General features: G+C 49.5%; 1 protein-coding gene across 1 annotated transcript in view; it reads right to left on the reverse strand.

Annotated features, from left to right (window-relative positions):
* Positions 1–15,576, reverse strand: part of ASIC4 (acid sensing ion channel subunit family member 4) — a 110,978-nt gene extending 95,402 nt beyond the window's left edge. The window contains exon 1 of the mRNA XM_053285735.1: positions 13,900–15,576. Within this exon, the coding sequence (XP_053141710.1) occupies positions 13,900–14,475 (576 nt within the window). The 5' untranslated portion in view covers positions 14,476–15,576. The remainder of the gene's footprint in view (positions 1–13,899) is intronic.
* Positions 15,577–21,923: the final 6,347 nt, after the last annotated feature.

Consider the following 21,923-nt stretch of genomic DNA (forward strand, 5'->3'; position numbering starts at 1 on the left):
ATCATGTTTCCAGGCTCACAACCACACAGTGGAAAACCCCAATTTCCACTGCCTCCCCCCTCACTTCAGCGAGTCATCTGCATCTGAGACACAGCTTTGAGGGAGGAGAGACTGGCGGAGAGAAGTTGTCTCTCTGAAGGGAGCCTGGGCACAAGGTCTCTCTCTCAGAGCACATGGATTTCCTTGCAGAAAAGCAGGGTCTGATTCATTTAAGAGAGCACTTGCTTCATTCATATCCCTGTAGAAAGGGTAGTATTATTTGACAGAGCCCTGACTTCTTTGCTTTTCAGAATATTAATTTCTTCAGTTTATATAATATAACCCTGCAGAAAAGGGTCAGATTATTTGACAGAACACGGACTTTGCTTTTCTGAGACCTTCTGAGATCAGATGGTTGCTTGGGCTTGTTGCCATCTACTAGCTATGCACAGAATGCCTACCCAGCAGTTAGGGGGCACTTTGTCCCTATTTCTCATTCTGAAATATTGGCAGGTATGACTGAAGCTCAGAATACCACTACCCTCAGCCTGCCTGGCAGGCTTCAGAAAATTAGCACTGAGTAAAGGTAAAGTTGTGCCATCGAGTTGGTGTTGACTGCTGGCAACCACAGAGCCATGTGGTTTTCTTTGGTAGAATACAAGAGGGGTTTACCAATGCCATCTCCCACGCAGTATGAGATTATGCCTTTCAGTATCTTCCTATATAGCTACTGCCCGATATAGGTTTATACCAGCAGGGATTCGAACCAGCAATAGCACTGAGTACTCCCCCTGAAATAGGACGTGAGCTTGTCCTATCAATTTCACAAAGACTGTTCATGAGTAACTTAGTGTGGATGTGGGCCACAGACTGTAGTAACCCGCATCCCTAATGGTAACACCTAAATTTGTGTTTTTATGTATACCCATGCATAGATACACATACACACATTATATATCACAGTTATGTGACTAGCTACTCCAGCCACTGTCTCACACCCACATTACTCATAAGCAGTGTTAGTGACATGGGACAAGTACCTATTAATTTCAATGGAAGCACTCATTAGTAACTTAGTCTATATGTAAGCCAGTAGCCCACCATAGCTGTAACATTTACATTTGTATGCGCAGAAAGAAACACACTAAACATCCCTATGAAGTACCTGAGCTGCAGGTTTGCAACAGAAGTGGTACACCTGTTAAGAAATATTGGGAACCCCTGCCTTACAGGAAAATACAGCCACAGGGATGCTGAATGCTCCTCAATACTTCCCTCCATGCAAATCCCTCAGTAACTACAACATCAAGTGACATCTAGCAGGTTTGAAGCAGCCAGTATCACAGACAGAACCTCCGTATATACTGCCTCAAACACAATCGTCTTCAGTGAAGATAGCGCTTACATACAGCTGCAAGTCACATGTACCAGCACATGCAAATCAGTTGATGATGTGTGAAATGGGGAGATTTGAAGCTAGAGGAGCTATATGGCTAGGGCCTTCGTCTCTGTTCCAATCCCTTCCAGGCCTGGTCAGGCTAACAACTGTGCACAAAAAACATCCTTCAATCAACTCTGCAGTCCCTAGAGCGACTCATCCCCATATGGCAGAGCCAGGATCCTCGGGCATGCTCTGGGCACCTTTCATTGTGACATGCAGAGCAGAAGGAAGGAAGAAGAAAGTATACAGAGAAGCTGTAGAGCTTTTATAGCCATCTTATTTAGTTTAGCGGAGTCTGGCTTCCCCCTCCTATGTTTTGCAACTGCCCTCCATCCCTCTGATCAATGCATTTTCTTCACTCTCTAATTCCTAAAGTTTTGTGAATAGGCTGCCATGTTCCATTTTACCTGGAACAGGCATCCCAGTTCAACATTTAACCTTCACACCATCATTTTACCTGATGAAGAATTCTATGCAACTTGAAAGCTTGCCTATTCCTTTATCAACAAAAGCTGTAGTAGTAGTAGTAGTACTGGCAATTAATTTTTATTTCTTATTCTCTGAGGCCAAAACAGCAACAACTATCCATCCAAAAAAGCTTTTCTGGCATTTGCCATGTGCTAAGTGACACAAGAGGACATGCAAGGACAGAGTCTCTGTATACTAGAGCCTGTGGCTTTGACCTCAGAAGACACCCAGCTTTATGAAAACAGGGCAGCTATGCACTCTTCTGGCAGTTGGAAAGGGACTTTGTCTATGTGAGAAACTACTGTCAGTGGCAAACAAGCTGCTCAGCTGCAGAAAAGACCAGGCTAGAAAGTGATCCAGAAAAGGATATGTGGCTATTTATATAATGCTATGGTCACTTTTGACACTCACATTCCACAAAGTTTCTTTCTGAGATGAAAGGGTACATCAGAAACACCCCATGGGGTGCATATGGAGGATGGTCCCTGGAGAGATTCTTTGGACTTGCCTGGATTCTTGTCTTGTGAAAATAGCAGAGTATGTGGAATGAGTTGTCAAAGCAGGGAAGTAAGATACTTGTGGCTGACTATCTCTGAGACTTAAGGTACAGGAAAGGATGAGAGGCAAAGAAGGTGGAAGAACATTCAGAATTGACCACAAGGAAGCAGATTTCCTTCCCAGGAGTCCAAAATCAATCAGACTCTCTGGGGCACATCATAGGGCTAGAGAAGGGAATCTGGTGACATCCCTGTAGATATATAGGCAACAGAAAATCCATACGCAAGAACAGTGAAGACTTCAACACAGAAAAACCTCTAAAAGATTCTGAGCAAGTTATCTCCCCTGCAAGGGGCAAGTCCCAAAGTAGATTTTTCATCAGATGATCCCTTTAAGAGATTAGTGGGAATCAAAGAAGGGAACTTCTTAAAGGGATCTTGGGCTCAGCATCTTTCTGGTCACCTGTTCTTGTTGACAAAACTATCCTGCCTTTTCACCCTTTGTGCCCCACACCCATGAGAGTGTGTGTCTCTCTTCCAAGAAAAACCTATACTCCAGGTTGAGCAAGGAGGGCTGAGTCAGAGACACACATGGGAGTTGAAGCACCCGGCAGGCGGGTTAGGTTGCTCCTTGGCATCAACAGACAGGCGCACACAGCTGCATACACCTGCTGCCCTCATGCGCCGAGTGGGAATAGTGGCTGGAGGAGGCTCCTTGGGCCCAGTACTCACACGCTCCCTGACAGTATTACAGACAGGCTTATTAAGTGTGTAATATTAAATTAACCCAGATAAGAGTGTAAGAGCTTTTAAAGTCAATTCATTAAATATAATTATGAAGATAGCTTTTTTATGCGTGGCAGCAATCTGATCTCAATCACAGCGACAGTGCTGAGCCTGCAGCCCCCACAGCATCTCAGCGCCTCCCTACTGTGCTTGTTCCAAAGCTGTGCCACTGCTCTCAGGCATGGGGAACACTCTTCACCGGCTCCCAGCACTGTTGCTGACACTGTGGCTCATGAACACCATCTCCTGACCCACTGGCCCTCCTCACTGAGCCCAAGCTGCCCTCAGCATCCCTTAATATCCACTAGCTTCTGGCTAATGTCCCTCGGTGCACCTGAAACTCCTCCGTTGCTAGCCCACGCCTAGATGATTTCCCTCCATTTCTGCTCAACTTTGGATAAAATCTGGAGAGGGAAATGGGATGATAGACTATTTATTTATTTATTTATTTACTTCTTATATTTGTACACTGCCCCAAACATCCATATCTGGGCAGTTTACAGTAACTTAAAGCAAATTAAAATGGTATCTTTTATCTGCCTTCTCTGTTCTCTCTGCTGAGGGTAAAGACTTGGATACCAGCCCAACGGGGCATACTCTGACCCAGCATACACATACCCTGAAGAAAAATTACCCCTCCCCCCTCCCCCCAGGAGTTAATGAGGCTTTCGCTCTCCCAAGGCTGCTTGTGCTCTTGCCCCAGTTAATTAACTGCTCCTGGGGAACAATTAATATCTGTCAGAAGATGCAGGGCCCATGCCAGCCACTCTGCCAAGTTTTTGCTCAGCAGAGATAAGGGGGATGGAAAGGGAGAGCCCAAGCAGTCCCTTTTAACTCCAAGGTCAGACTCCAGAAAGCTCCCAGCCCTGTACAGGGCATGCCTGAATTGGGCAAGTGGCCGCAGTCACAGCCCTAGTGGCCAGGGATACTGCATATCTCAGAGCATGCCCAGCAGAGACTTGAAGAGGTTGTGACACCCAGACTCTGCCTGTTGCCCATGGCAACCAGTTCCCATGCAGCCCGGAAAGAAGCACAGGCTCTTGGGCCAACTATGGCAGCAGCAAACCCAACCATGGCTTGGTTGCCTTTTGTCTTATGATATGTTGATGGGAGGGAAGACTGTGAGGGAAGATATTAGAGAAGTCTATGAAGTAAACCAGCATGTGGGAAATTCTACTCAGTCACTCTGTGGCCTCCCCTCCCTCAAATCTATCTAACCAAAGATAATGCAGAAAGCTGCTAGTATGGTGGCCAGACCGAGGCTTAGTCAGCAAACTAAAGAGGAGTTGCTATGCTCTACTTTGTTAGGGTGGGTTTGTCTATTCCTGCCCATGGACCACCACCAAAGGACCATAAACAAGTATTATTCAGTACATTCTTATCCCGCCCTTCCTTCAGTAAGCTCAGGATGGCTTTTATCTTCACAACAGCCTCATTGTAAACTGCCTTGCGATTGTTTTAATGAAAGGCGGTATAAAAATTTAACAATAAATTAAAAATAACATAAATAAAATGAGATAGGCTAAGCTGAGAGAGAGAGTCACTGACCCAAGTTACTTTTTCAACTTTGTGTCTGAGTAGGATTTGAAGCTGGATCTCTCCAGTCCTTGTCCAGTACATAACTGGACTGGATCTCTCCAGTCCTTGTCCAGTCCATAACTACCACATGATGCTGGCATAGTTAGAGTGCAGCACAGCTTGCTTGTCCAAGGGCCATCATCCAATTGTACACGTGTGTGGGAGTGGTTCATCTGAACCACTCCTCAATGCACAGCTTTAACATTAAGTAGCAAATAAGCCCTGCTGCTCTGCAGGGGGTGGGAGATCGGTGTGTCCATGCTCTTCCCCCCACATGTTGAACTGGGCCACAACAGCCATAGATGGGAGCCCTGTGTAGACGTTATACGAAGTGGCGATGCTGTACTCGCCCTGCTCTCCACACTAACAATGTAAGTCTGAGTAGACAAATGGTGTATGTGAGGAGAGATCCTCTACAAGATGTGGAGTGCTGGGTCGCCAGCGAGTATTTGAGTACAGTGTTCTCATTTTGTACAACTTCTGAACAAGGCAGGCAGGGGTTTGAGGACATTGTGATGACTGGTCTTGCTACAAGACAAAGTGTTTGGGCCTTTGGGTCTGCACCAGGAACTCAAAAAAACCTTCACTAAGTGCCTGCACGTATTTGTTACGTTAGGGGTATATAACAAAACATCTTGTGGGGCAATGGGGGGGGGGAGAAGTCACCGTGCCAACATTTTCCTATGAGACCCTGAATCTGCAGAATATGTGCTTTCTTCTTAACTTTGGGGAGTCACAACAGGGAGGGGAGGTATACCATGCAGGGTGCAGAGCAGTGAGCAAATACTTCTGCCAAGGAAGTATTTTTGCACAGAACCAGAATTGATTGGTTGAGCAGGAGGAAGGGGTGAAGAAGACTGGAGGCTGCATCAGCTCCTGGGACTGGTTACATATTCTGATGCTTTGGATGCAGATTCCTTCTCCTTGCTGGTTGCTTATTAGCGTTATCCAGCCTGCAGGCAGCTGCAGGATGGAACACAGCACTGGCCTTCTCTCACTGCAGAACCAAGGCCGAGATTCCCTCTGTCCCCTGCTAAATGAGCAGAGGCACCTTTTAAAAGTGGGGATGCTCTTCATTTAGCAGGGAGAGAGCAACTGGCCCTGACCATCCCCAGCACAGCATCCCTCTGGTGGCTGTTACTGGTGTGGTGTCTATCTGACACTTCTTTTTTAGATTGTGAGCCTTTTGGGTACAGGGAGCCATTTTTAGCCTACTTTCCAGTAACATGAGATCATCCTTGGCATTCTGAGTGTGTCCGTCTGTCTGTCTGTCTGTGTGTCCCCCTATCAACTTTGCAATGCCTGGGCCAATATGAACCAAATTGGGTACAGGTAGAGATACATAGAGACACCTCAACAGTATAGTATGTGTTGATGTCATCCACCCCAATCCAAGATGGCGGGTGTGTGCACGTTTGAGGCGCAAGAGGGCTAAATAACTGATTTGAACCAAATTTGCTACAGGTGTAGGGACACATAGGGATAGGTCAAGGGCATAGTTTGTAATGACATAATCCACCCTGATTCAAGATGGCGGACACATGAACATTTGGGAACTGATTTGGACCAAATTTGGTACAATTGTAGGGAGACACAGGGACACCTTAAAGGCATAGTTTGTGATGATGTCATCCACCCCAGTTCAAGATGGCAGATGCATGAACATTTGAGGTACAAGTGGGCTAACCTGTGGACTGCCTAAGAGATGTGGACCAAATTTAGTCCCATTGTAGGGATAGTGAAAGGAAAGAAGGAGGATTAATTCTTACTAGAACAACTAGTATTTATTTCTATCTATGGGAACTTTTGTTGAAAAGTGATATATAAATATTCATCATATTTGTAATTCTGCAGTGACAGTGATTCTCCAATCCCTTCTGCTGCCCCTTTCTTCTCCATACCAGAGTAATGGGCTTGGAGTAGACAAAGGCATAGTCTCCAGACACCAGAAATGGGTGGCAGCTTCTCCTCCTTTTGGTGTGCTGGGAAGTTAGAACATGTGAGCTTAACAGAACTGGTCTGGCCTTGGAAAGTCCTCAGAGTTGGAAGAAGGAACTGGCCAAGTAGGAGGTAAAATTAGAGTGAGTATAGGCTGTGGGGGAAAAGCACACAGAAATCATAGCCACTTGTACACTTGCCTCTATGTCATTCTCAGTTTCCACATGGCATGTTCATCATTCATTGACTGCAGGATCAAGGGATGATTTACTTATGTGAATGAAGCATCACAGATTTATCACCACAGAGAGAATGTTCATATCATCCAGTGCCGATTCAATTATTTCCAAGGAAGAGAGTTTACATATTCAGAGTGAGAAATACCAAATACTGAATAATCCAGTTATGGAAACGTACCTGTGAACTGGCCCAGATAGGTGTGCTGTGAAGAAGAGATGTATCAGACACCAGTGTTCCCTCTAAGGCGTACGCGTGTGCGCACGCTCACACGTTTTTTGATGTCCACTCAGATAATTTTAGATCCCGCTCTGGTTGAATCAGGAAGGTCCCACTCTGAATGCATGTGCGCGCACACTGCCTTGATACTGCCACCCAGAACAAAACTTATTACACACACAGATGAAAAAAATTAGAGAGAACACTGTCAGACAGCTACCAGAGCTTAGAGGTGTTGAAGAGAATACTATTTTAAAGGGGGGCATGTTTCTGTCCTTACTTGCCAGAAGGCTCTGTGCATGGCCCTGTGTTGTTCATCATTTTTGTAAAAGAGGAGGGAGTAGGGGAATGCTTATCAGATTTGCAGATGACATGAAGTTGTAGGGCAGGATGGCTGGCATCTTAGAATACAGAATCAAGATTCAGTCTGATTTGGATAGGTTCAAAGATTGGCCAAATACCAGCAAGATGAAATTCAGCAATGACAAATGCAAAATCCTGCATTTGGGGAAGAAAAATAAAATGCACAAGAATAGGATGGGATAGACCTGGCTTGGTAGCAGAACATGTGAAAGAGATCAAGGTGCCTTAGCAGACAATAACTTGAACATGAGCAAGCAGGGTGATGCTGCTTCTAAAAAACCTAATACAATCTTAGGTTGCATTAACAGAGGCAAAATGTCCAGATCATAAGAAATAGTTATTGTACTCTATTCTGCACTGGTCAAACCTCACTGGGAATACTATGTTATATTCTAGGGCCCATATTTTAAGAAGGACATTGATAAAATGAAAAGGGTTCAAAGGAAGGCAACATAGATGGTGAGAAGTCGGGAAACCAAGTCCTATAAGGAATGGTTGAAGGAGCTGGATGTTTAGCTTGGAGGAGGCTAAAAGGGGATATGACAGCCATCTTCAAATACCTGAAGGGCTCTCAGGTAGATGCAGACTTTGTTCTCTGTTGCTCCTGGGGGCAGGACTAGAACCAATGCACTGAAATTACAAGGAAGCAGATTTAGGCTAGATATTAGGAAGGCTTTCCTGCCTGTAAGAGCTGTTCAATAGTGGAACAGTCTGCCTCATGCAGTGGTGGTCTCTCCTTCATTTGAAGTTTTCAGACATAAGTTGGATGACCATCTGTCAAGGATACTGTAGCAGTTTCCTACACTGAGCAACGGGTTGGACTAGAAGACTTCCAAGGTCCCTTCCAACTCTAAAATCCTATGATTCTATTGTTCTAGAGTGACTCACAAATTCTTGGATTTGTCAGCGGTTGGCTCTCTGGACAACATATGAGGATCCCATGATAAGCACCCACAAAAAGTCCTGTGGCATTGCTAAAGACTAGTATATTGCAGAATATAAGTTTCTGTGGGTTGCCTAAACTCCACTTTACTGAATGCATGAAGCTGAAGTGGACTCCATGCTGCAACACATGCATTAGTCTTTAATGTGCTTCAGGGCCAACACAACCGCTTTCTGGAATTTTCATAGGACAGAGAACTGTCACCCAGGGATGGGACACAGAAATTAGGAGCACAAGGCATCAACTCCACTCTGTGCCAGTTTGGGGCTAGAAAGAACTCATTCCAAATTTAGAAAGGAGAGACAGTGCAGTCAGCATGACAAAGCACAGCATGGCAATGATCGCTCCTTAAATGATCAGAGGACCATACATTACTGAGGAGGAAATCTGTGCTTAGGAGAAAAGAGAGAGATGGCAGAGTTGGCATCCTGCTGCTACCAGACTTAGGGCAATAATGGGGAAAGGAAGAGAGAGGATCCAAGTAAGGGAGATGGGGCCCTTTGTGTGATGACAGCTCCCACCTCCACACTCTCCCTCTGTAAGATATCAAAATGCACAGGTGGGCAACAGGTACATAGGAACATAGGATGCTGCCGTATACTGAGTCAGACCCTTAGTCCAACAAGTTCAGTATTGTCTGCTCTGACTGGGAATAGCTCTCCAAGGTTTCAGGCAGGGGTCTTTCCTAGCCCTAGGTGGAGAGGGATGTCAGGGATTGAACCAGGGACCTTCTGCATGCACAGCAGATGCTCTACCACTGAGCTTCGGCCCCATCTCCTAAGCATCTTTTGAAATGACGCCATGGGCCACAGAAAGTAGCTTTTAAAACAAACATGCCACTGCTTATCCCAGATTCTTTTAGGATTATTTCCTTCTTTCCTCCCTCTTGGGGCCAACTTCTCCTGACATGAAGGAATCACTCCCCCGCCCCACTCCTCTCCCTAGCCACCGACAGGAATGCCGACAGTCTCCTTCCTCCCCCCACCCCTTTCTCTTCATTGTGCGGGTTGGGGAAACAGACTGCCATTGCTGCCTCCAAACAGTGGTGGCCAAGGAGCTGCACCAATGGACAGGCAGGAGGCGGCAAGTGGAGGGGGAGGCAGCGCAGGAAACTCATTTACCCAGAGTAAAAATAGGCTGGAAAATGTGACATTTATTAAGTACGATTGTGGAGGAAAGGTCATCGCCAGCCCCAGCACCGAGATGGGGTGCCGCTGATTATACAGCTGGGGAACGAGGCGGCAAAGCCAGACCGAGCAACAGCAATTTAGGGGAGGGTGGTGGTGAGAGAGAGTGAGGGGGGGAAATGTGTGCTCTTTTGTGCTTCAAGCCCACAATGCACCAGGCAGGGATCCCTGCTGCTTACCGCCTGGGATACCTCAGGATCAACATCTGCCTATGCTTTCTGACCCTGACCTATTCTCACCTCTATATGCTTCTGTCAGCAAGTCCCAGCCTAGACATTGCTCATGAGAAACCCAAACAAAAAAGGTCCTTGCAAGGCTGACGCAGCATTTGGATTGGCTGAACCCCAGTATCCTCCACCACCGCCACTACCCCTGCCGTGTGCTTGCACAGCTCAAGATATCAGTTTTTTCTCAGTGGGGTAGCCTGTCTACTGCCCCCTAACCTGACCCCCCCAAATTCCTTAGGCCTAGGTCTGGTGGGAAATATGGCAACTGCCAATACTTGGAAACCTCTCTGACATTGCCTCCGTAACAGGGAGAGGACGTTGGCAGCAAGGGATTGTTAAAAAGAAGAAGAAAAACACCCTTTGACATAGATTCCAATTTTTAGAAACATATTCGCCTCCCCACCACCACAAGTGTGGGAAGTGGAACCCCTGGAGAGCAGGTGCCAGCTGGGTCATTCTTCTTTTGAGTGTGCATGTTGGTATGCCGGAGCACCGTCCCCTCCTGGAAATCTGCACAAACGCCTGTTGCCCCACCACCATCACCACAGAACACCACAGAGGGGGCCCAGCCCCCTCTACCATCTTCTTCCTGTCCTGCCTTAGTCGCTTCTCCATCTACTGCACCTTGTCTCCTCCCAGAGAAGCTCTTTGTATGCTAGCACTCCAGGCAGGAGAAAAGGCCAAGCTATGACGGACAGCAGATCACCTGTCCTGTGATCGGGACTGTCACTGGCAGCCTGAAAACCTTGGCTAATGGTGGGAGGAGTCGAGTGGGGGGGAGAAGGAGGAGGGCTACACTGGGGGAAGCCGCTGCTTGTGAAGACAGGTCCACTCCTAATGTGGACATCTCAAAGAAAGCAATGAAAGGAAGGCAAAAAGGTAAAGGTAAAGTGTGCTGTCCAGTTGGACCACAGAGCCCTGTGGTTGTCTTTGGTAAAATACAGGAGGGGTTTACCATTGCCATCTCCCGCGCAGGAGGAGATGATTCCTTTCAGCATCTTCCTATGTCGCTGCTGCCTGATATAGCCACAAAGGAGAACATCGAGCCAAAGCAGCTGGCCAGAGGCTGCTCCGGCTAGGACTGAAGGTACCAAACACTCCAACCCATCTTGGCCCCCTGCCTAGAGGACCCCTCCATGCCCCTAGAGGACACTGGGAAAATAGAGGGGCTGAAGCAGAACATGCTAGTCCTCTAGTCGTGACTTCCCCAGCTGGTGAGGGGGAGGGCATGGCTGCCAGGGAATCTCCTGTCCAGTGAAGTACAAAGAGATGATTGATTTCCCCCCTACACACAATTCAAGCAGTGGAAGAAGGGGGAATCTGCTCCATCTGGGAGTCCAAGGCACAGGCAGGGTCTACACACACAGATGCATTCCGTGTCCGTCACAGAGGACATGGCGGAGCAGGAGGTCTCCTGTCTGCAGCCCACTTTGTTCCTTCTCCCTCCGGACCCCAGCTCCCCCAACAGAGCAAGGGGTACACACAGCAGTGAGGCTGGCACCCAGAGGCTCGCCGCAGCTCAGCAATGGCCCATCAAGATTTACTACGCTGGCCGGGCTTTAGTGCACACAAGATGCTTACGCCGGGGAATTTTCCCGGCGGCCCCTTAATTTGCCGTCCCATAAAGAATGTGGATTTGTGACGCTAAATAGAGGGAGATCATTTACCGAGCACCGCTCTTACTTACAGGATCTTTAAAGGGGATTCATCATGCGATGCAACGATGCAAGCGGCAGGCAGCTCAGCGGCAAGCAAACAGCCAGAGCAGTCACAGCAGCGGCAGCGCTTTCCAAGGGGAAATCTGAGCCCTACAAACCTCAAACCTCCGCAGTGGGTCCTCCAAACTACCCTGAGCCCCCCCCATGCCCATTTCCTTTCATTTCTGTGATGCTGCAGTATCTCGAGTTGCAGTTCCCTAACATAGTCAAAGCAGACCAAATACTATCCCACACTGCTATTGGAATGCCCCAAAGGTGAAGGTAAGATCCTCTCCCCTGCTTACTTCAAGCTGTGATGCCCCCAGGAGCTATCTTGGGGCACACTCCCCTAAAGCTACACATCAAATGAATGCCTTTGGCATGGGACTTCTGCTAAAGGGGCATCCCCATCCATAAATTCTCCCCATGACATGTCATCCTCCAAAACATCTGCTTCCTTTTACTACGGACATGATTGCCTGTACTCCTCTGTTCCACAAGCACAGAATTTGGTAACAGATCAGAATTCAGCATCCTGAAAATCAACTCTTATATATATATATATATTTAATTAACACAAGCAAGTTTCTAGCCCTTCAGGAGGCAGAGAGTGTGTGCAGGCAGTCCCTGATTAAGTCTCAGAGCTGGATATACATGATTGACTCTACCAATGATTTGTTTGCTTTTTTAGAGGCTGAAAATTTATTCAGAGCAGCAGTGGGGGTGGGGGGGAGATGCCTTAACCCTTTCCCTTTGGCCATTTACCAATAACATTTGTGCTACTCTTGGCTGCTGCCCCCCCCCCATTTTGCTGAGGGGCAAATTTTGATTGGAAAAGCAACATGGGGGAAGTGATAAACACCCCACTCCCTTCCTCCCCATGTAGTGGCATCCCCCTACAGTTACATACATTTAAATAACAACAAATCAGGAGATCGAGATTTGGCCCTTAAAAGCTTAGGGAGTGGTGGTGCTTTGAGCAGGATTTTGAATGGCCAGAGAGCAGGGCTCAATTTGCATACCAAATGCAGATTGCAGAACTTTCCAAATGTTGAATTTTATGTTGAAATGTTGAATTGTAGAATTTTGGTTATGGGTTTGCATGCACGCATTCACAGATACATTATGTCCCCGTGTTGCCTTTCCCTCCCCTCTCCAGCCTGGCATTCTGACATAGCCTGCAAGGAATTCATACAGCCGAGGACTTCAACCAACCCTTGCCAACTATGGGACACAGCTCTTATAGGGCCTGGAGATGTGAGCTCCTGAATCCTCAGCTGTGTGCTTCCTCTGGCTCTGTATATAAGATATAGCAGAGTCTTGGGGACAGGAGAGAGCATGTGTGGCAGCGCTGGCTAGGAAGCTGATCTCTAACCCACTTGGTGCATGTGTTTACATGTGTGTGCACAACTTATCCCCTCAGCTTTACCCTTTAGGTTTCTTCCTGCCCTGCACCTTCTCTCCCCCCGCCCCGCCTCCCACCCGCCCTTCCACACACAGTGATCAGAAGGCGAAGCAGCCTCCAGTGTCCGCAGGAGAGAAGCAGCTCATTTCCAGAGTCATTATGGTCTGAAAAGGGTCCCATCAGGTATTCCGCCCGCTCAGCACATTTATTTCCCCAAACCACAGCGGGGATTTGTGATTTTCAGACTCAGTATTAGAGTGAGTGCAAGGCTGGCTCATTCCACCCAGTGGGAAACCTCCCTGATAGTGCAGGCAGAGCTATGCCAGAAAGTGCCAAGAGGATGGCAGAGTGGCTGCTATGCCACTCTGCCCAAGGCAGCGGTGCTGCTGCTGTGGGCACCAAGCAGAGCACATAGCCTACTTGGAGCTGGGAGTAGCACCTCATCTCCAGCTCACTGAAGGTACACAGGGCAAAAGGCTGGGACCTCCAAGCGTATTCAGGACCCACTCAGGCACCTCCCATCTTCTGCAAGTATCCTGGAAACGTGTATGGGTGGCCTCCCTCTATAACTCAGAGGGTCATCTCTGCCGCCTCGATCCTCATGCTATCTGTGGCAGTCCACCCTAGCAAGATAAGAAGAGCTGTCCAGACTGCAAAGTGGACAGTACTTTTAGTGCCCGGTCCATTTACACCAATGTTTCCCTCCTCTCTCTCGTGTCTTTCATGCTGTGGTACCTACTGCCTGCAGCAGCTTACTTATCACCTATACTCCAGAGAAACTCATTCACCACAAACCCGACTCTCTCTTAGAGTGGAATCCGAGATGCAAACTCAGCCCTGGCACTCAGCCCTTGGGTAGCCCCAACGCCTTCGGTCCAACCAGTGTTTTATGGAAGGGCAGGAAGCACATGGGGCGGGCATAGCAAGTACTTACCACAGTGAAGTTCTCTGCCGAGCAGTTCTCACCCCTGAAGCTGCAGTTCTTGAGCATGTCATCAAGCTGGTGTCCAGTGCGATTGACAATGTCAGCCATGTCTGGGTCAGGGTAGAGCAGGTCAGAGGCCTTGTGCCCATCCCGGTCCTTGGGCGGAAGTCCGGTCATGTTGGCCAAGTGGAAGATGTCGGCATCGGTAAGTGCCGAGTGGCGGAAGCGATTGATGTTGCAGATGGTCACAGCTGGGAAGATCATCTTTTGGGTGGCCTCCTCATCTAGGGTGGTGACATGTGGGTGCTCCAGGTAGAAGAGTGCCGACCGGGCCGCCTGGTACAGGAAAAAGGCCAGAGAGGCCACAAACGCAAGTGCCCAGAGGGCCTGCCGGACACCCAGCTGCCCCGAGTGGCAAATGTGGCCCAGGCCGTGCAGGGTGCTGGTGCCAGCAAAGGCAGCCAGGTCACGGTGGCGAGGCCGGCGGGGCTCCTCTAGCAAGCTCTCCTTGTCCCCTTCCTCTTTCGCCGCCTGCTTCTCATCCTCCTCTGCAAATTTGATTTTGCAGACAATCTCAATCGGCATCTGTGCCGAGGCACCAGGCAGCACACTACCCCCCCAGTGAGGGGAGGCAGCGGGGGCCTGGGGTGCCCGGCACCGGCCGCTCTCCCCGGGATGCTGCAGGACGCCCCTAAATTAGTCAGCCCAGCTGAAGGGGGGGAGGAGGAGGAGGAGGAGGAGGAGGAGGACTGGGGAGCCTGGCCCCCGTCGCTCAGGAGCTGCGAGCGCCGCTTGGCTCTTGTCTCACTCGGGATCTCCTCCTCCGGCGGGTGCTTCCTTTCGTTTATCTGCACAAGCCCAGCTGTCAGAGCTGCCCGCCGCTCCCTGTGCCGCTGTGTGTGCCGCTCCTCCGCACGCCCGGTTAAGACCCCACCAGATACAGGCAGCATTTAGGCATCGTGTGCTAATAAAATCCAGGGGATACTTAATAATTCAAGGCATGTCAACATTATTTCATCCTCAAATTAAAAAAAAAAGAGAGAGAGAGAGAGCGGGCGTGTGTCGGGGGAAGCGAGAGGAGGCGAGGAGGAAGAGCTGGGCAGCAGCGGGGCTTCGCTCTCAGGAGCCGCCGCCGCCGCCACCACTCCAAAGTGATGCTGGAGCCACTTGTTTGAATCGCTCACAAGCTGGCAAAGTCCGTGCCAAGGCGAGGAGATCCACGCGCAGAGCCTGCTGCCTCAACTCTGCTTGCTGCCGCCGCCGCCGCCACGGCTGCTACTGCTGCTCCGGGCTGGGGAAGCTCCTCGGGCCGGGCTCGGCCAGCCACTTCCTTCGCGGGAGTCCCTTCCCCGATGCCCAAGGCAGCTGCTCCCCCTTCCACCCTACCTTCCGTCTCCGCGCCTCTGGAAAGCGCCTCCTTGCCACAGATGAGACGGGGAGGGGGAGAAAAGTTGGGACGGAAGACGAGAGAGCCTGGACTCGGCTGGTGCTGCTGGGGTCCAATGGACAGCGAAGCCACCCTGCACCCCCCACTCCTCCTCCCTCCTCCTCCTCCGCCCGGAGGCTCCAGGACTGACTAATTGGAGAAGGAGCGGCCAGCGAGGGGGAGCGGAAACGAGAAGGAGACGCCCCCTCCTCCGATCGATCCCGCTCCCCACGGAACAAACAAGAGGCAAAAAGTGAAAGGCTTATTGATCGGCGGGAGGGAGGAGCGCAGCTGCCGGGGATTAGGGCAGGAGCAGGAGTGCGGGGCGGGGGGGGGGAGGCATGTGTGTGCTTTTCGGGAGGGGGGTGAGCGCTGCACAGCCGGGACCGCGGCACTGGCCTGCAGCACAGCCTCCCTCCTTCCCTGCACCATTGATCCCTTTGCTCCGGTTGCTTAGGAGGCAGTTTAATTGCCTGCCTGGTGGCGAGGGGAAGGAGGGCCAGCCGGGGAAACCCACAGGCAACGGCAGCTGGCGCCGGCCCAAGCAGGAGCTCGGAGTGCCCCAGCCCCGGCGAAAGGGGCCGGATGCTTGGAGGAGGGCATCCACTGGCGGGGTGCAGCAGGCACTGCGCGAAGGCGGGGGCAGGAGGCGGGGTCTGCCATACAGACGTGCAACTGAAGGTGCCGGGCCACAAGGGGAGCGGCAGCCTGACGCCCAATTTAGTTCTGCCAAGCCCAGAGGAGGCTCCGGCTGCTGTCCTGGTCCAAAACACACAGCCCTGAACCTGGGATGTTTCTCCGAGCGTCCCTTGGCCCAGCTAGCCCAGGACTGCCTACTCCGACTGGCCGGGGCTCTCCAGGCAGAGGGGCCTTCTTCAGGACCCAACTGCCCCCAATGCTGCTGCTGCTGCTTCTAACTAGCGCTGCCAGGGACCGAACCTGGGTCTCTCTCTGCCAAGCATTAATGCTCTGCTACCACCACCGAGCATTGCAAGCCCCCTTTCGGGAGAGGTGAATTGCCAGCCCCCTCTCCACGTCTGGGGCAATGGCAGTTTCTGACTACTGAAAAGCTGGGGGGGGTTGGGGTTGGGAGAGAAAGGGTAAGAGGCACCCCTCTCACCCCGCCGCCACCGTGCCCCATCGCCACCAGAAGCTGCACTATGGTGGGGATGGAGGACGGCAGTCTCGGCCAGCAGTCACAGCGCGACCTTCACTCGGGGCTGCCGATGCCAGCGGCAAATCCGCCCGAGGGGCGCGCTCCCAGGTCTTCGATCCCTGCCTGCCATCGACTCGCACGGGATACACATCCCTGTGGGTCAATAGCGAAGGAAAGGTCCCTCCTGAGCGGTGAGCAATGATCGATGCTCAGAGAGCGGAAGGCCAAGATGGCTCAGTGCCAGTGGGGAGAGAGATGGACATTAAATGGGCAGGAAACGACTGGGGCAGGGGAGGGGCTGCAATGGGGGGCCCATTTAAATAGCAGGGGAGTGGCCCTGCACCAACGCATGGCGGCCGCGGGGACTCGGGAGCCCCATGTACATATTCGGTGCCAACTCCGGGAAGCGCCATTCCGGGACTACTACAGTCAGTCACACACTGGGGAAGAAGATGCTGGTCCAAACATAGGGAGCGAGAGGCGTCTGGGCAGCCTTCAAACCGCCTAATGCCAACTAGTTAACCCTTAAAGCTCTTTAATCGCCCTGCCATACTTGTCTTGCAGTGAGTGGTTAAACAATGTATTACTTCTAGCCAGTCCTTTCGACCACATGCTTGTAGGGGAAGCAGAAATCCTAGCTAGAGAGTGCAAATAGGGGGGAGCAGCAGGACGCCATGCTTAGCCCTGGACTGGCTAATCCAGAGAGAACAAGGGTTCTCGAGATGTTGAGCCACGGAGGGCCTTGGCTGCCCACCCCCTCCTCAGAACTCCCAAAGCAGTCTTGCCTGTCCTCCTTAGCAGGATGCAGTTTCCCCCTTTCAAAAAAGTTCTCCCTCGGTGGTCCCCTCTGAGCATCCACATTTTCACAGTGACTGCGCATCACCATCTCCAGATCTTCCAATCATTCCATGGCAACATTAATCCACTTCCCAGACTGGAATGCAAGGAAGAGCTGTGTGGACACACTCATGGACAGCCCAAGGAGGTCAGCATTCAGGGGCTGAACACAAGTCCCAGGTTCAATCCCGGACATTTCCAGGTAGGGCTGGAATGGGAAAGACCCCTCCCAAAAACCCTGGAGAGCTGCTGCCACTGCTACAAGGAGATGGGCCAAACGGGTTTGACCCTACTGAAAAGGCAACTTTTTACATATGTTCCATGCACCTTGCGTGCTGGAGAGAAATGATTCCCACTGCCCAGAACAGAAGACACTTTGATAAAGGGGTTGCTGCTCATAGTTTGTACATGCTAGTCAGGTTGTGCAGGGTTTGTATCAGCTAAACCCCCCCCCCAAACCTGTTTGAGCAGAGGGGTCAGTGTGTATGAAGACAGAGTGGGAGAAGACAGACATGTCAAACCATCTTCAATTATTCTAGAAACTATTGTCAATTTCAGTATGACCATTGCCAGATGTCGCTCACCACAGTACTGCCAGATGTCACTCATCCCTTAGGTTGTAAATGCTTGCTGAAGACCACACAAACTTTGCTCGAGTTAATTATACTGATTGTGCCCAGTCAATGCACATATAACACACTCATTTATGCCAGGGAGAGGATGGTAAAGTGGTGCAGAGCTACATGACCTGCTGGCTCTGGCTGGAAGACAATGTGGGGGGTGAGGGGTGCTGACTCTCATTGGAAGCAAGAGGGGTCCAGGTCACAAACCAGAATCTTGACTTGACAATGCATTGCACAACATACAGCCCTTTTAGTGGCAGTTTGCTTCTCCCTTCCTAAAACCTTCTCTTCACAGTTGCCACTCAACGGTCCTCTCCATTTTCCTTCCCTCCCTTCCTAGCTATTACTGGAGCCTAAAGACCCCACCCCCATCTCACATCCACCAGTGCAGATTGGTTGCTGACACCCCCAAATCAGCCCAAACTAGCAAGTCTTACAACCCTTCTGTAAAATGGTAAGGTTTGGACTTTGGCAAGTCTCCAAGGGGGTGATAAATTTCAGCAATGAAGAAAATATAACAATACGCTCAAGAACCTCTTTGGGTCATTTTGTCATGTTCACTGGATGATGATGATGATGATGATGATGTACAGAGTGTGCATGCTACTAGATTTCTTTAGCAGACCACTGAAGTATTTCTGATTCTTTGCAAGGGCAACAAATAAAGATTTGTACCAAGTATTTGTATGTATGCCAATATGAGTTGTGTTGTGCTCCTGGAAAATTTGGTGGTCCCAGACCTTATTAATCAACTGCTGTCACATCTCCCTTTCTCCTTCCTACCCCAAACCTGCCCATCCCTCCATGTTTCAGACCACATGCAACTTCTCCTCAAGAGCACAATATCTTGCAGATTGTTATGCAGGTTTAAAATAAACAAGTTTCTTATAATGTGCTGTTTTGTTTGTTTTTGCAAATTAAACTTGAATATATCCAAGAACTGTCCCTACCCTATGCCTGAAATGTCTTCCCCTTACAATTTCACATATGTTTGCTGGCCTTTGACCATAACTAAGATTGGGTTGGATTGATGACACCCATGACCTGCTCCTCCAGGTTGCATGCAGACCCCAGAGACATTCTTATCTTAGGTTTTAGTGACATACTGTTTTTCTTCACTTCCCAAACTTGAATCCCAAGATGTGGCTGGGAAAGAGATGAGGCCCCATTCATACTAGGTTTTTGTTGTTTTTTAAAATGGTTTCTATTCTCTTTCTTGTATCACAGGCTGCCACGAATCCTACTAGTATACCCCTAGCTGTGCAAAAGACCCAAGCTTAATTATTAGGAGACAACACAAAGCCACACGGTGTGGCCCACACCCCTTCCAGGGAAGATCCCAGAGACTTGCCCTTTAACATGCCTTGCACAGCCATGACCTGCCCTTGCAAAACAGCAGCCAATTTCAAATGTGAACTTGGATGAGTCTCACCTATCTCCGACTTCCACAGAATCACTCACTCAGACCTTTTCTGAGCCATACCTGCCACAAATCACACAGTCCAAATGGAATCCAGAGCTCCATTTTAGAGCCACTTTAGCATGAACAACAATAGAATAGATAATAGCCCATTGAACATCACTTGAGCACCCACACCCACAATCGATTATACTATTCAGAAGAGTTAAAGCCCATTCTCATGCTACCACCCAAGAGCAAGCTTCCTTGCACTTCATCCACAGTAAAACAACTATGCCATGTACACAGAGCTGCCTCCAAAATGAAGCCACTCCCATACATCTCTTACTATGATCCATCAGCGATGCATATGCCCTGTTTTCTGAACATCTGCATGAGCTAAGTGAGCAGGAGAAACTCTCACAAGAGCCTTATTTGATCCATATGCTTTTTTCTAAGAGTATAGTCCCCAGCATTTACTGAAGAGGTTATCCTGCTAGGTTTTTATCTATATTTGTATTTCTAAGTATTTTTACCCCAATTTCCTTTCAAGAGGTATTAGAGTAGCTTACAAAATGTAAAATACAACATAACAGAAAACAACATTATAGACAAAACAGAAAAAGTGTAGGGAAAAAATTAAAAGACTTCAATAACAACTCATTGAAATAAAAGCATTTTCACTGCACATTTAAAGGCAGTAGAGATGGAAGATGTTTAGGCTGTTAAGATGGAAGATCATCTCCCTTGGGAAGATGTTCCAAAGTCTCAGCACCACAACTCAAAAAACCCTGCTCAACACACCCAAAGCAGTGGAGGGACATAGAACAAGGTCTCTTCTATACATTACAGATCCTTGAGCTATGACGGCTACGGAAGAAAATATTGCACATCAGGGCTATGCAGGAAGTTTGGAGGAGGAGGAGGAGGACGACGACAATGTGAAGTGGAAGCATACTTCGGACACAGATCTCAGGCAGCTGAGGAAATGGAGTCACATGGTGTCTGAATTGCTGCAACTAAAAGGACTGAGGACCACTTTGCACATTTTGTATAGCAAACAAGTTTGACCACCAAATGTGCACCTGAGAAAGAGCTGCAGCTGATCCTAGCTCTCTAAGGAGTGTACCTGGATGATATGCCTAAAGATATAATGTGCTAAGCAGCCCTGGATTTACCAGCAAAAGGATCAGATGCTCCCTGGTGGCAGAGCACCCCACAGTAATAGGAGGTGGTATCTACAACTGCAAACCATCAGTGTGCATCACTAATTGTGCTTTAGGTTTCCCCAAATAAACCCCCACAATTCCCACAGCAAGTGTGTCTTACTTTTTCCCAGAGTGAGTTTGTTTACGAGAGTGATGGAGTAGGTATGCCAGCAGAAGGTGAAAAGGCCTGCAGGTAGCAGATAAATAATTATATTTTAAGTATCAGTCACAGGGCTTTAATCACGGCCAGGTAGCAACCCTGTTCCCCCTCCTGCTCTGAACAACTCCTTATGCTGACTCAGGCAGAAACTGCTCCCCTGGACGGCATCCCTGCCCCTGCCTTCAAGGCCTTGGCTAGTGGCTGTCATGAATTACAGCCAGCTGGGAGCTGGCTCAGCCCTGGTTCCTGGCTCTGTGCCGGCTGGATCTGGCACCACCTCTGCTTTCTAGGTCCCTCTGCCCTGATCCAGACCCTGCCAGCTGCCTGCCCAGCCCCATGCCTAAAGGGGACTGAATCAGGGGCTATCATTAATTTTGATCTAATTGAAGGGAACGTGGCTGCAGAGCCCAGCTGGTCGCAACATATCTCTCTCTCTCTCTCTCTGTCTTGTGCCAAGCAGAGCCTCCTGAACCTGCGGCAGAGAGAGGGCTGGCGCCCCTCCTGCAATGCTTGTTATCGCAGGCAGGTCAGGCTCTCGACGAGGGCGGCAGGCAGCACTGCTTTGGGGAGATCCGGGATGACAAGATGTCCAGTCCAATTATACATGTGCCGCCAAAGGGGCTGGTGCAGCCATCATGGCTGGTTCTTCTGCAAGCATTCCAGCTCCTAGTGCAGAGAAGGCTAAGAGGACGGAGCATGGGATTTCAAGGGGGAGCAGTGAAGAAAGAACACCAGATACGTTCAGGCCCCATACAGCACCAGCTAGGCAGTGGATTTTTTAAAAACCCACATTACGAGACAATTCTAGTCAATAGGCAATTCTTCTGGCAATATATTCAAACTTATGGATGGATGGGGCTGCCAGAAAGCAAAGAGCCAAAGAGACTTTGCACTTCCTCACTGTGGTGTGTGTGTGTGTGTGTGCGTGTTCATGTGTGTTGTGTGCATCTCTCTTTGACACTGCTGTTTGAGTAGTTTCTGTACCAGAGCCACTGTGTTTTGAGAGCTAGCACCATGCTGGTGGGGTGCATCTGGATGTGGTGTGTGGGAATGTTGTGGGGATAACAGTGGTTTGGGTTGCCAACTGTGACTGAAGCTATTCCTGGATACTTCTTCCCCTCAATATTTCCCCCCAATATGGTTCACAATATCAAGCCATTAAACAGTCATCTAGAGATTGATGCCAACTCCGAGAGACTTCAGGCCATTTCTAGAGGATTGGCA

This window comes from Hemicordylus capensis, chromosome 1 (assembly GCF_027244095.1).
Source record: "Hemicordylus capensis ecotype Gifberg chromosome 1, rHemCap1.1.pri, whole genome shotgun sequence".
Classification (NCBI taxonomy): domain Eukaryota; kingdom Metazoa; phylum Chordata; class Lepidosauria; order Squamata; family Cordylidae; genus Hemicordylus; species Hemicordylus capensis.